Source organism: Schistocerca nitens, chromosome 1, assembly GCF_023898315.1.
Source record: "Schistocerca nitens isolate TAMUIC-IGC-003100 chromosome 1, iqSchNite1.1, whole genome shotgun sequence".
Classification (NCBI taxonomy): domain Eukaryota; kingdom Metazoa; phylum Arthropoda; class Insecta; order Orthoptera; family Acrididae; genus Schistocerca; species Schistocerca nitens.
In genome coordinates this window covers 8,048,276-8,064,159 of record NC_064614.1, presented here as the reverse complement: position 1 = coordinate 8,064,159, position 15,884 = coordinate 8,048,276, and the positions used below count along the sequence as shown (strand labels likewise).

General features: G+C 45.3%; 1 protein-coding gene across 1 annotated transcript in view; it reads left to right on the top strand.

The window, feature by feature from the left end:
• The window catches only part of LOC126234412 (uncharacterized), a 29,200-nt gene extending 22,238 nt beyond the window's left edge, over window positions 1–6,962 (top strand). The window contains exon 4 of the mRNA XM_049943106.1: window positions 6,721–6,962. Coding sequence (XP_049799063.1) covers window positions 6,721–6,879 — 159 coding nt within the window. The 3' untranslated portion in view covers window positions 6,880–6,962. The remainder of the gene's footprint in view (window positions 1–6,720) is intronic.
• Window positions 6,963–15,884: the final 8,922 nt, after the last annotated feature.

The following is a 15,884-nucleotide window of genomic DNA, read 5'->3' as shown; positions in this document are numbered from 1 at the left end:
CCACGGTGAAGATCGGATTTCGGAATTTAGTGAGCTGTCCCTTCCGTTTAGCGCGCCGTCTATCTACGTTTCCCACTTCAAACTTTCTATGAGATTTGTAACGCTCTCGCGATGGCTAAATGTACCAGCCACGAATCTTGCCGCTCTTCTCTGGACCCTCTCAGTCTCTTGAATCAGACCCAACTGGTACAGGTCACACAGACGAACGATACTCCAAGACTGGACGAAGTAACGTATTGTAAGCTATTTCCATTGTTGAAGGACTACATGGTTTGAGGATTCTACCAATAAACCGCAATATAGAATTTGCCTTCCCCGTTACTTGTGTAATCTGGTCATTCCATTTGAGATCACTTCGAATAGTCACACCCAACTACTTGACGGATGTTACCGCTTCCAAAGACTGGGCATTTATTTTGTATTCGTACATTAATGGGGATTTTCGCCTTGTTGTACGCAGTAGGTTACACTTACTAATATTGAGAGATAACTGCTAGTCATTACACCACGCGTTAATTTTCTGCAACTCCTCATTGATTTGTTCACAACTTTCGTGTCATACTACTTTCCTGTAGACTACAGCATTATCGGCAAACAGTCTAATGCCGCTGTCAGTATCATCAACCAGATCGTTTATGTAAATCTTAAAAAGCAGCGGTCCTATTACGCTGCCCTGGGGCACACCTAAAGTTGCGTTTGTTTCTGTTGAAGTCAACCTGTTCAGGACGACATACTGCTCTCTGTCTGTTAGAAAACTTTCTATCCAACCGCATATGTCATCGGATAGACCGTAAGCGCGCACTTTTTCGGCAAGCGACAGTGCGGAACTGACTCGAACGCCTTTCGAAAGTCGAGAGGATACGGAACAAAAAAGTTGTAATGAACTAAAGTCTGGAACTGCGCGGGTTTCATGCTAGAGATCATTTATTCAGTCGTACTTTGTTACAGAGACTGCGGTCTAGTATGAGCTGTACCATGCAGCCGCAGTTACAGTAAGCATGGTTTTCGCCTAGAGGGTGGCACTGTTCCTCACACGTCATGCCCTAGCGCCTTCTCCTGCCGTAGTAATTAGTAAAGTTGTGTCCGATTCACTGCTCTTTCTGACTCATAGTGGAGGTGATACAGCGTCGTACACAATGATTCCGTATTCGAATCGAGAGCTTACCGACACGGTGTCTACTTAAGGAAAGGCAAATGGCAAAGGGTGGCGGGTAGCGAGGTTGTATCAGGAGACCGACCTCCGACGTGAACAACCACAGCATTCAATATCTGCAACAATGTTTCGCTGTTTGTCTTAGAAAGAGTCGTTTCAGAAAGCAGGAAATCATGAAGGACGTAACCGAAATATTCGGACACCAGACTTGGAGGAAAATGTGATTAACAGTGTTGGAGGCGACCGCCGTGTCGGTACCAGTCAGCTGGCCCGCCAGACGACCGTGTGGAACATTCTGCGTGACAATCGTTACTGCCCTTATTACATGGAGTGTGTGCAGGGCTTTTCATGAGCAACAAAAAGGGCGCAAATGATGTTTATGTTGTTCTCTATTCTAATTTTCTGTACAGGTTCCGGAACTCTCGGAACAGACGTGATGCAAAACTTTTTTTGATGTGCATATAACTGGACGGACGCAATGCTTTGTTCAACGGAAAATACGTGTACAGCAATTAAATGTGTTACGCCTTCACAAAAATGTGTTTTAGTGATCAGTCGTTCCTCACTGTAATCTACACTACTATATAAAGACAAGTTACCGCTTAATGTTATTACCAGAAATCTCGTAAAGTACCTGACCGAATTACTTCAGGTCAGTGCATGATACTCTAACAAACATTCGGACGCACATGGGCTACGTATTTGTTAAATATGTGTACCATACAAATGATGAGATGATGATGAGGTCCGGTAATCCGAGGAGGGTAGAGAACGATGCGGGGGACCCGCACCGCCGAATAAGCGAAGTCGTAGCGGAGGTGGTTTGCCATTGCCTTCCTCCGACCATGATGGCGATGCATAATGATGAAGACAACACAACATCATCCAGTCATCTCGAGGCAGGGAAACTCCCTGACCCCGCCGGGAATCGAACCCGGGACCCCGTGCGCGAGAAGCGAGAACGCTACCGCCAGACCACGAGCTGAGGACTTGTAACGACCACACAAATGTGTGTTTAAAATCTATACTTCCTATAAGACGACGAGCCGCTGTTTCCAAAAATCTCGTGAAGTTGCTGACCATTTACTTCACACGATGCTGTAGTGAATGTTCGGACAGACACAGAATCCTTATTTTCTGATGTGTATAGTATATAAATACGTACATAATGTGTAAAGAGGAAACATTGTTAGCAGCGGCCACGAAGATCTTTGCCGACTTTCTTCAAATCTTTACATGATACTCTAATAAACATTCGGATAGATACAGGCTACATAATTTTGATGTATATGGTTTATAAATATATATGTAATCTATACTAGGGTATGTAGGCAAGTTGTTAAACGTTGTTACTAAAAATATCGAAAAGTATATGGGTGCGATCTACTTCAAATTTTTACAGTATATTCTAATGATCATTCGGATGTACATATGTTACATTTTTAATATATAAATATATATGTAATAGGTAAAGGGGAGAAGTTGCTACCAAATATTCGGAAAAGTACTTGACCAATCTACTTCAAATTTTTACACGATGCTTTGAATGAACAATCAGGCGAACATATGTTATATATTTTTTGATGTACACAACACGTACATAATATAAGTACAAAGGGAAAATTTGTTGCCAAAAATCTCGAAATGTCCTTAACTGATTTACTTAAAATTTTTAGACGATACTCTAGCGAACAATCGGACAGACACAGGCTACACATCTTTTATAATGTGTATAAACGTAAAATATAAAGGGGAAACATTTTTACCAAACGTCTCGAAAAGTTCTTGACCGATTTCCTGCGAATTTTTACATGATATTCTAATGGACAATCAGACGGACGTATATACAGGGTGGTCCATTTATAGTGACCGGGCCAAGTATCTCACGAAATTAGTCTCAAACGAAAAAACTACTAAGAACGAAACTCGTCTAGCTTGAAGGGGGAAACCAGTAGCGCTATGGTTGGCCCGCTAGATGGCGCTGCCATAGGTCAAACGGATATCAACTGCGTTTTTTTAAAAATAGGAACCCCCATATTTTATTACATATTCGTGTAGTACGTAAAGAAATATCGATGTTTTTGTTGGACCACCTTTTTCGCTTTGTGATAGATGGCGCTCTAATAGTCACAAATGTATAAGTACGCGATAGTACGTAACACATCCCACCAGTGCGGACGGTACTTGCTTCGTGATACATTGCCCGTGTTAAAATGGACCGTTTTCCAGTTGCGGAAAAGGTCGATATCGTGTTGATGTATGGCTATCGTGATCAAAATGCCCAACGGGCGTGTTCTATGTATGCTGCTCGGTATCCTGGACGACATCATCCAAGTGTCCGGACCGTTCGCCGGATAGTTACGTTATTTAAGGAAACAGGAAGTATTCAGCCACATGTGAAACGTCAACCACGACCTGCAACAAATAATGATCCCCAAGTAGGTGTTTTAGCTGCTGTCGCGGCTAATCCGCACATCAGTAGCAGACAAATTGCGCGAGAATCGGGAATCTCAAAAACGTAGGTGCTGAGAATGCTACATCAACATCGATTGCACCCGTACCATATTTCTATGCACCAGGAATTGCATGGTGACGACTTTGAACGTCGTGTACAGTTCTGCCACTGGGCACAAGAGAAATTACGGGACGATGACAGATGTTTTGCACGCGTTCTGTTTAGCGACGAAGTGTCATACACCAACAGCGGTAACGTAAACCGGCATAATATGCACTATCGGGCAACGGAAAATTCACGATGGCTGCAATAAGTGGAACATCAGCGATATTTCATGATAAGTGGATTGGTCGTCGAAGCACCATACCATGGCCATCACGTTCACCAACATGCGTCAGCGCATTGTCAATGCATGTGTGAGCATTACGGAAGGTGAACTACTCGCTGTTGAATGATTAAGTTCTCAAAGGTATATGTATCACATTGGATCAACGACCTATTTGACCATCTAGCAGGCCGACCGAAGCGTCGTGATGGATGGACCATCTATATATAGAGGTTTCCTGCTAAAACCAACTGTGAGAAAGAAAATGCTATACTGTGGTCTGCTACGAAAATGTGCGGTTTTGTTTTGTTTCTCGCAGTCACACAAATTGTTTCTCCCACAGATATATTCTTTTCATAATTTGTAGTGAGTGTGTATTTGTGTGTTCAATATTGTGTTATTTTTGTTATAATTTAGACACATATTAATTCAAAATAAATGGTTCAAATGGCTCTGAGCACTATGGGACTTAACGTCTGTGGTCATCAGTCCCCTAGAACTTAGAACCTAAGGACATCACACACATCCATGCCCGAGGCAGGATTCGAATCTGCGACCGTAGCAGTCGCGCGGTTCCGGACTGAGCGCCTAGAACCGCTAGACTACCGCGGGCGGCGATATTAATTCGCTGAACATATTGCTTATATGCCGGAAACCGTAAATGGATTTCACCTTCATTCATAAAAATTTTCGGTAATTAACGCTATTAATTGAAGAAAAAGATGTAAATCATGTATAAATAAACACATCAGGAAAATTCCGTCACCATGTGACTCAATCGGAGTACGGGTCTGCTTCCCAAGTCGGTTGCGCTAAGTTGCATGCTCGTACGGCTAGCGCTCTGGTATGGTACTCGACAAGACCGTGAAACCCCAAACCTTGGCTTCTTGTTAAACACTTGATAAATGCACTAGAGCAGCTTTGGCTATATCTATGCTTGTATAGCAGACGAGGGAAAGATTAGGTAAACCGGTGGCCACTCGCTTATAAGCTTGCTTTGTTAGTACTGCTGCTGGGATGCCTAGGAGAGCGTGTGTTGGTACCCTTATAACCGTATGCGACTGGATTCCAAAGAGCGACGTTTAAGTCCGGGAAGGATAACCCCTCTAAAAGCGAACGCGGAGAGCTACACAGTGTCATGTTGGTGATGAACTTGTGACGCTACAACGCAATCCATGCTATGAATTTTTTCGCTTATTTAACACATGAAACTGTTCGTATACGATGTATTGTCTAGTGTAAATATGTATTGTAAATACTATGTTTAAATTATGTAATATTGAACACTGTCAAGTCAGGGCATATTTAGTTAACGTTGAAGTCAGAGAGATTGTTTTGTCGTGCCGCTGGGCGCGGGAGCGCGCCAGCGGGCAGTAGCAGCAGTGACGCCGTGCTCGGAGTGAGACGTGCAGTCGAGTGCTGCTAGTCCTAGCTGTGTTACATCTAACGGCTAGTGTGTGGGTCTAAGTACGACGGGAAAGTAATGGTCGGCATATCTGGAAGCATGGCCGAACAAGTTATTATAGATTAATGGGCATAGTGCTGAAGAAACGAGGGCTTAAATGTGAAGCGCACTGTGGGCCCAAGTCGCAACAGTAAAAGCCCGCTGCCACATCGTGTCGCTGCCGCGGACTTCCGTCGATCCACCGAAAATGAGGGAAGTAAGATCTACGTAATTTTCGTAGGATAAAATTGTAGAAGGCTTGCCAGTGACTGTGCTTTTCTCTGAAGTTGAACAATTAATAACAAGCACTTTATAATCGAAGTGTTGCAGTTACATTCCACCCGACAATAACACCAAGTAGGTTCCTTCCGATCCTTACCTTATTGAACCGAGTGTGTCACGCCATTATCAAGAGAAAATATGTTAATTATCAAATTATTTGCATAGACGGTGAAGAGTAAATTTCAGACTGGTTATCGTAGTTAATTGTTGCCCTTAATAAGCTTACGCCAACCGTAGTAACTTAATAATAGACTGAAGTAATAAATTTGATTATTAAGATTTATTTCAATGCATATTCAGCTGAAGTTAATTCAAGGATATTTCATGAAACTATAAAGCTTATTCCACCTGACAATCCCCCAATTAATGAGTTATTATCAGCCAAACATAGTTAATCAATTATTGGCAATATATTTCATTTGCAGTAGATTAAACTGTGCAAAGTACATAATTTTGAAGACAGACTGACAGTCCATTATTCAAAATCTCGATGGATAATTATCTGTATTGTCAGCATTGCACTTAACTGACAAATTATGAACAAAATAAGTGTAGTTAGATTGTTATGGCATTGTTTTACATGAGTACTGACCCTGACACAGCACTTACGTAAAAGTTCCCGTTCCACCTGCTGCGGTACAAACAGGTAAACTTTATTTTTGACACAATTATTCACGTACTTAACAGTACTGTCGCTCATCAGTTGAGCTGGCGACCGATTTTTTAATTGCTTTTACAGCTTAATCATTTCTTTCGGCAAAATTTCCACTGGCAGAATTTATTTCCAAATTATTTCCATTATTTCATTTACCGATCGTTATTGAATGAAATTACTCATTCGATAACGATCAAGTTATAACGTCTCCTGTTTCCCGCGGAATAATCATTATTTACTTCGGATTCGGACGCCTTATCCCGACGCGGGTCAAAATTCATAATTCACGGTCATTGTCAACTTGTAATTTCGCAAATCCCGGGAAGAATACAGGTGCCAGGAAAGTTTACCACTATAGCGAGCAGAGATAACAGAGAGCTGACACGTAATGGCGTTTGTTTGGCAGGGCACGTACGAGATCCGGGGCGCGCCGCTGACGTTTCAGCTGGATAAGTTCCCGGCGCTGCCGTACGGCAAGTACCGGCTGGACACCGTCTGGCAGTACGGAGGGCAGGTCGTGGGCTGCTGGCGCTGGGTCGTCCAGGTCGAGGAGGACCTCCTGTGACACACAGTGGCGGGCGGCCAGTGTTGTGATTTCTCTCTGAAATAAATTCGTGTCCATCACTAGACAAATAAGTGAACAAAGTATACACATTTATTTACTTGACCCGATTCCGTTTCTCCTTGTATCTTCGACCCCCTGCATATGACTCCTTAGAGTTCACTCTCCCAGATAATATCTACGTGGTACTGTGCTGAACAGATTCTTGACTGCAACTGTGGTTCATGTGAATGTGTGTATCTGCGGTCAACCCGAAGCTTAGTTTGAACAACACAGTATTTTAGTTGACATTCTTCTAATACAGGTGCCTTCCCCCGATATTTCGACTGACTTAACCAGCCTGTTGGACTCTGAACAGCTATGAAACTCGTCGTTTCTCACGTTAACGAATGTTGCCAGAGGTGAAAGTGATGATAAGAAACGGAGGAAAACCCTGGGATTCACAGGGATCATCCCTTGATCTTTGGATCCGTGTTTGGCGTTTTACCACTGAGTTACTGAGTCACTGAGACTCATTAGACAGGTACACAGCACACATGATTAGTTACTTGAGATGTTTCATGTAAAAGACGTTAATAACAGTAAAAGTAAGATGCGACGATGACGTGCTTATACCGGGTGATCAAAAAGTCAGTATAAATTTGAGAACTTAATAAACCACGGAATAATGTAGATAGAGAGGTAAAAATTGACACACATGCTTGGAATGACATGGGGTTTTATTAGAAAAAAAGTATTGCTAGACGCGTGAAAAATCTCTTGCGCGCGTCGTTTGGTGATGATCGTGTGCTCAGCCGCCACTTTCGCCATGCTTGGCCTCCCAGGTTCCCAGACCTCAGTCCGTGCGATTATTGGCTTTGGGGTTACCTGAAGTCGCAAGTGTATCGTGATCAACCGACATCTCTAGAGATGCTGAAAGACAATATCCGACGCCAATGCCTCACCATAACTCCGGACATGCTTTACAGTGCTGTTCACAACATTATTCCTCGACTACAGCTATTGTTGAGAAACGACGGTGGACATATTGAGCATTTCCTGTAAAGAACATAATCTTTGCTTTGTCTTACTTTGTTATGCTAATTATTGCTATTCTGATCATATGAAGCGCCATCTGTCGGACATTTTCTGATCGTTTGTATTTTTTTGGTTCTAATAATACCACATGTCATTCCAAGCATGTGTGTCAATTTGTACCTCTCTATCTACACTATTCCGTGATATATTCAGTTTTGAAGTTTATACTGACTTTTTGATCACGCGGTATGTCAGATGGTGTGTAAGTTGTGAAATGTGCCAAAGCACAACCATTTCCATTTGGTAATGGACAAATGGACAGAAATGCAATAATGGGTTGTACAACTAAATTGTTTTACAGTCAAAAGATGACCAATACGTCATTTAATTGAATACGAATGTTTTCTCGATGTATGTCAGTTGTGGGAGGGGGAGGGGGGGGAGCAGACTGATACAGGTGCAGTCAGCATTGTTACCAAATTTATTACAGATGACGTCGGTATATGTTACAATAATGATGTCATTAGGTAACATCATAGGTTTTTCTCCCCCTCCTCACTCTCCACCCCGCCCTCCTTCCTCTCTCAGACACCCTGCCCTTCCATCCCCCTCCCCTCACCCACGAAAAGCTCATTCCGTACCGAGCTGTTAGTGTGGAAGGATCTCTTTATTTCATCATTTTCTTGGGATGTACAGACGTTATCCTGTTGGAAGAATTTGCCAGTACCGCCAGAAATTGCCGGGAAAAGCTCAGCCTCGGTGGAAGCAACTGATTGTGTGTGCAATGTGTTCGACTGATGAGATATTAGAGTTGGGCAGAGAGAACTTTCATAATTATATTACCTGTAAGCATGCAGCTGAGGACTGTGTTCATACCTTCCTACATGAGGACTGGAAAGAAGTGATAATGGAGGAAAGTATACCTTTCGGCAAAAATGATAATGCAGTGGGATGGCTTAAAGATACATTTCATGGCTTGTGCCGATGGATGCTTGTGCTGGAACTGTCTCCCCTTTTTGAAATGACTGGTCAATATTTCTAAGAGACGAATATGCTCCAGACCGACTGGTCTAGTTCACAAAACCACACAAGGGGACGCCCGAAATTGTGATGTCATGTGTTTTCCTCCGGGCAATTGTTGGGAAGCAATGACAAAACAACATCCAGTCACGTGATATAAGGGACGTAAGGTTGGTGCGGTAGTTCGCTGGACTGAGTCAGTGGAATGATCATGAAGCGTCAACGGCAGAAGCTACCAAGAACGTCCAGCCAGAATGGGAAGAAACGAAAGAGTAAGTACCCCTTGCTTGAAATATTACACGTCTGTCCGTACTTGCTATTATTACTGTTGCATCTTCTTATTCTTCTTTGCTTGGTAGTGATAGCGACCTCTAGCTTGTCACGACCTGCAGTTGTGATGCTCTCTGGTCTGTCAATGCCTGCAGCAGCACAGCAAACCAGCGGACCTGCAGCGGCTGTGACTCCAACACATGGAATCCTGTAGCAGAAGTGGTCAGCAAGGATCTGCTATTTCCTGTACCACTCATCGATTTGTGTGCTGAAGATACGCAACAGCAGAGCATAAATGTACCCATCCATGAATCGCAAAGGGCACTGGGGCTCTCAGACAGCAAGGTGCTGGTCAGTACTGGACTCAGACGTACAAACCACCCATTTAACGAATGAACATTCCAGTGCTACTGCAATGGCAGAGTGTCGATGTAATGGATGAGAAGATATCATTGCTCCCAGTACACTACCACTATTCACTTATAATTTGACTGCTAGTGGATAAAAGTGTCTGAATACAGGCGTACATGCAGAGGGTGACTGGTGTATGGTGACGGAGATGAGAATGTGATGAAAGGTGTTAAGGTGCAGTTTATTCAGTCAGCATGGAATGACGTATATAGCGCAATCCCGTACATCAATGCTCAGGTGACTGGAGAGTATAAGCCATCTCTTTCTGTTCTAGACATTTACTGACGTTACATGTCATGTCAGTTTGTGACGACTCATGATGAAATCTGGGGGTCTGTCCATTTATTGCCGGCCGGAGTGGCCGTGCGGTTCTAGGCGCTACAGTCTGGAGCCGCGTGACCGCTACGGTCGCAGGTTCGAATCCTGCCTCGGGCATGGATGTGTGTGATGTCCTTAGGTTAGTTAGGTTTAAGTAGTTCTAAGTTCTAGGGGACTGATGACCACAGCAGTTAAGTCCCATAGTGCTCAGAGCCATCTGAACCACTTTTTTGTCCATTTATTTACAGCTCTCTATTGTTACAAACTTATACGGACTAAGGACTCTGCTATGTGTTGTGGCAGAGAAGCTGCACCACGGGATACTGTCTATTCAAGTTGTATACAAACAAGCAGTGAAATATCTCCGTGGGTATAGTACACAAATGAATGATTTAGAGCAGTGCTGCAGTTCATGTGTAAATGCAGTGCCAAAGTCAACAACTATTGCTCCAATAGGCATGTAGTCCATCCACACTAAATTTATGGGACGAATAGCTGAGTTTTGCGACGCTCCTTTCAGTTTGAGGGAACTGAATTTATTGCATACAAGAATCAGTTATTTGAGAAATACAGTGCTGCTGTGAAAAATGAACCAACAGATTTTGCTGATATACTGCAACCTATGCACCGTTGCTGATTTCTAAATAAAGAAATAATGTATTATTGTAATTTTTTCTACATCATAACCCTCTCATTATAAGTACACCGTCTGTGTGTACGAAGTAAACAGGCAGATTTATATGCAGAGCATGTGCACTGACGAAAATGTCACTTGTACCTAGACCTTTCAGACGAAACATTTGTAAATATGTCTCCCTCACGAAAAATATCGCTTGTAAATATACACTCCTGGAAATTGAAATAAGAACACCGTGAATTCATTGTACCAGGAAGGGGAAACTTTATTGACACATTCCTGGGGTCAGATACATCACATGATCACACTGACAGAACCACAGGCACATAGACACAGGCAACAGAGCATGCACAATGTCGGCACTAGTACAGTGTATATCCACCTTTCGCAGCAATGCAGGCTGCTATTCTCCCATGGAGACGATCGTAGAGATGCTGGATGTAGTCCTGTGGAACGGCTTGCCATGCCATTTTCACCTGGCGCCTCAGTTGGACCAGCGTTCGTGCTGGACGTGCAGACCGCGTGAGACGACGCTTCATCCAGTCCCAAACATGCTCAATGGGGGACAGATCCGGAGATCTTGCTGGCCAGGGTAGTTGACTTACACCTTCTAGAGCACATTGGGTGGCACGGGATACATGCGGACGTGCATTGTCCTGTTGGAACAGCAAGTTCCCTTGCCGGTCTAGGAATGGTAGAACGATGGGTTCGATGACGGTTTGGATGTACCGTGCACTATTCAGTGTCCCCTCGACGATCACCAGTGGTGTACGGCCAGTGTAGGAGATCGCTCCCCACACCATGATGCCGGGTGTTGGCCCTGTGTGCCTCGGTCGTATGCAGTCCTGATTGTGGCGCTCACCTGCACGGCGCCAAACACGCATACGACCATCATTGGCACCAAGGCAGAAGCGACTCTCATCGCTGAAGACGACACGTCTCCATTCGTCCCTCCATTCACGCCTGTCGCGACACCACTGGAGGCGGGCTGCACGATGTTGGGGCGTGAGCGGAAGACGGCCTAACGGTGTGCGGGACCGTAGCCCAGCTTCGTGGAGACGGTTGCGAATGGTCCTCGCCGATACCCCAGGAGCAACAGTGTCCCTAATTTGCTGGGAAGTGGCGGTGCGGTCCCCTACGGCACTGCGTAGGATCCTACGGTCTTGGCGTGCATCCGTGCGTCGCTGCGGTCCGGTCCCAGGTCGACGGGCACGTGCACCTTCCGCCGACCACTGGCGACAACATCGATGTACTGTGGAGACCTCACGCCCCACGTGTTGAGCAATTCGGCGGTACGTCCACCCGGCCTCCCGCATGCCCACTATACGCCCTCGCTCAAAGTCCGTCAACTGCACATACGGTTCACGTCCACGCTGTCGCGGCATGCTACCAGTGTTAAAGACTGCGATGGAGCTCCGTATGCCACGGCAAACTGGCTGACACTGACGGCGGCGGTGCACAAATGCTGCGCAGCTAGCGCCATTCGACGGCCAACACCGCGGTTCCTGGTGTGTCCGCTGTGCCGTGCGTGTGATCATTGCTTGTACAGCCCTCTCGCAGTGTCCGGAGCAAGTATGGTGGGTCTGACACACCGGTGTCAATGTGTTCTTTTTTCCATTTCCAGGAGTGTATATACCCTGTACATCATGTGTGTATCAAGAACACTTGTGAATAGAATAGTTTTTAACTTTCACCTGCTGCTAGCCACCGAAGTCTGATTAGTTTTTAGTGAAGATATAATTCTCTGAAACATGGCTGACTGCTCCCTCAAGCGCGACTCGAGGACACCTTGTAGAGCTCTGAAGGGAAGCAGCCGACCGCCGTCGTTGTAGTGAGCCTTAGCAGCTGCAGCCGTCCTTCCGGTGCCCGCAGGCAGCTCTGCACCCGGGAGACCGCGACTCCACGGCCCGGCCCCTCCCCCGTGGACGGCAGCTTGCAGTCCGCCGGACGATGCCAGCCAGAGCCAACTTCGCGCCGGTGTAGCTCTAAGGTGCGACGCTACCCGCCACAGCGATGACGCATCTGTGAGCGGAGGTTGGAGGTAGCTCCAGCGGGCCGTAGTGGTCGGCGTGCAACTTAAACAATCGTCATTCTATCAAGTTCTAGACGCGGACAAAATGGCGACACGACAGTACCTTTGAACTTCTGGGCTTGCTTATTTACGTGTATTTTCCCTACGCCCTCTAGAGAGGACAGGTGGAGTGCTCTTTAATAATTTCAGTGTCAGCTTTCCTCACCTCATTTCGGCGGTGTCGTATACCTGCCTCGCAGAATCATTTGCGAAGTATCAGCATCGCCCGAGCCTGCTCCGATGTGCCAATCGGTTCCTTAACTTCTGCCGTCCAGCCATAGCCCTGCTGACGCTGTATTGTATATTATCTCCATCCTAGCATTGTTGTGATGGTTAGTGAAATTCGCAGTGGCATCGTGGTCATTGCATAATTTTTCTGGGAGTTGTCTGAGAGATTCAGTAACTGGCCCAAACGTTACTCTTAGTGTTTGCTCCCACTCCAAGTGTCCTAAACTTTTTTTTTTTGAGTCCTAGTCTTCTGATTGGTTTGATGAGACCCACCACGAATTCGTCTCCTGCGCCAAGCTCTTCATCTCAGAGCAGCACTTGCAACCTACGTCCCAAATTATTTGCTGGCTGTATTCCAATCTCTGTCTTCCTCTACAGTTTTTACCCTCTACAGCTCCCTCTAGTACCATGGAAGTCATTCCCTGATGTCTTAGCAGATGTCCTATCATTCTGTCCCTTCTTCTTGTCAGTGTTTTCCACATATTCCTTTCCTCTCCGATTCTGCACACAAACGTCCCATTCCTTATCTTATCAGCCATCTAACTTTCAACATTCGTCTGTAGCACCACATCTCAAATTCTTCGATTCTCTTCTGTTCTGGTTTTCCCACAGTCCATGTTTCACTACCATACAATGCTGTGCTCTTAACGTACATTCTCATAAATTTCTTCCTCAAATTAAGACCTATGTTTGACACTAGTAGACTTCTCTTGGCCAGAAATGCCCTTTCTACCAGTGCTAGTCTACTTTTGATGTCCTCCTCGCTCCGTACGTCATTGGTTATTTTGCTGCTTTGGTACTAGAATTCCTTAACGTCATCTACTTCGTGGCCATCAATTCTGATGTTAAGTTTCCCGCTGTTGTCATTACTGCTACTTCTCATTACTTTCGTCTTTCTTCGATTTTCTCTCAGTCCATATTCTCTACTCATTAGACTGTTCCTTCCATTCAGCACATCGTGCAATTCTTTTCACATTCACTCAGGATAGGAATGTGATCAGTAAATCATATCATTGACATCCTTAACACAGAATTTTAATTCCACTTCTGAACCTTTCTTTTATATCCGGCATTGCTTCTTCGATGCACAGACTAAATACTGTCTTACACCCTTTTCGATCCGACTACTTCGTCTTGATCCTCCACTCTTATTAGTCCCTCTTGGCTCTTGTACATATTGTACATTACCTGTCTCTCCCTGTAGCTTACCCTATTTTTTTCAGAATTTCGAACATCTTATGGCATTTTACATTGCCCATGTCGACGAATCCTATGAACGAGTCTTGATTTTTCTTTAGCCTTGCTTCCTTTACCAATTGCAACGTGAGAATTGCCTCTCTCGTGCCTTAACCCCTCCTAACGCCAAACTGATCGTCATCTAACACATCCTCAGTTTTTTTCCATTCTTCTGTATATTATTCTTGTCTTGGATGCTCGAGATGTGATGCTGATAGTGCGATAATTCTCGCTCTTCTCAGTTCTTGCAGTCTTCGGAATTGTGTAGATGATATTTTCCGTAAGTCGCCATACTCATACATTCTACACACCCACCAGAATAGTTGTTCTGTTGGCACTTCCCTCAATGATTTTAGAAATTCTAATGGAATGTTATCTACCCCTTCTGCCTTATTTGATATTAGTATCCCAAAACTCTTTCAAATTCTGATTCTAATACTGGATCCCCTATCTCTTCTAAATCGACTCTTCTTCTATCACTCCAGACAAATCTTCCCCCTCCACCTATCCGCTCTGTGCTTTGCATTTAACAGTGGAATTCCCGTTGCACTCCTGATGTTACCACCCTTACTTTTGATTTCACCGAAAGTTGTTTTGACTTCTCTGTGTGCTGAATCAGTCCTTCCGACAATCATTTCTTTTTTGTTTTCTTGTCATTTTTCATGCAGCCATATCGTCTAGCTTCCCTAATGAGCCGTGGAGCCATCGAGTCTGTAGACTGTTCTGTCTGGCGCCACTGGCTCAGGTGCAGTATCGACCATCCCTTTTGCGGCCCCATTGCCAATATCTGTGAGGGAGCGTTGGTATCTGTGAGTTGTGTCCTTAGAAGGTCTGTGCTTGCCGATATATAGAGGGGGTTCGCTGGCCCGAGAGAGAGGCACGAAGTGTAGGGATGGGCGGTAGCAACGCGACGAGAGCTGGTCACGAGGTCCGAGCGGCCGAAGCCACGAGCTGCCCAAGGAGGGCCTGCGCAGAGCGAAGATGCCGGAGTACCTCTCCGGGGTCAGCGTCGACTACAAGCAGCAGGCCGACATCCCGTCGGTCGGTTGGCAGCATTCGTGTCGGACGACTGGTCGTGACCGGGTTGCCCTCTTCTACCTGCCTGTCATTGGCACCACTCAGTAACCGCTGCGACGCACCGTGGATCCATGGAACTGCTTGCTGATAAAGAGAAGTAGCATTCTGTAATCCTCGTGTTGATTTGTTTCATTGTCTACCTGCCCTCTTTATTATTCTCTGGTCTCCTCTTTGGCAGTCCCCTCCCTCGGGGGGGGGGGGGGGGGGGGGACTACTCCCGTATCTTATGCCTATGGAAAGATCATCATGACACAGTATGCGTCTTTAATGCAGTCATTTACATTGCCTTCTGCATCTTCATGCCGTTGATCATTGCTGATTGTTGTGTACATAGATCCGCGTAGTCAGCGAGTACACAACTTTCCCACTAGAGCGCGACCCACTAAGCACAACAGCGCAGTCGCAGCGCTCGTCCGTCTCCACACTACGAGATGGCGCTGTCTTAGAGACGGACCAAATTCTGCTCCCGCAGATCCGCGTATTAATATGTAACGCAGCCAATGAGATTGCTGGTAGCGTAGAACCTTTTCTCCTCGCGGATCACACTCGCGCAGTGATACCTGAACGCGCTAGGTATTATAACGAGTGTACAGACCACCGATTAGTCAATCTGCATTTGTCTGCGTCAGTCTGTACCAGTCTGCATTAGTCTGCACCAGTCTATAGTCAAGTTTCAGTCTGCGCCTAATAAGATCATCATATTCCTGTACATAGCCATGAAGA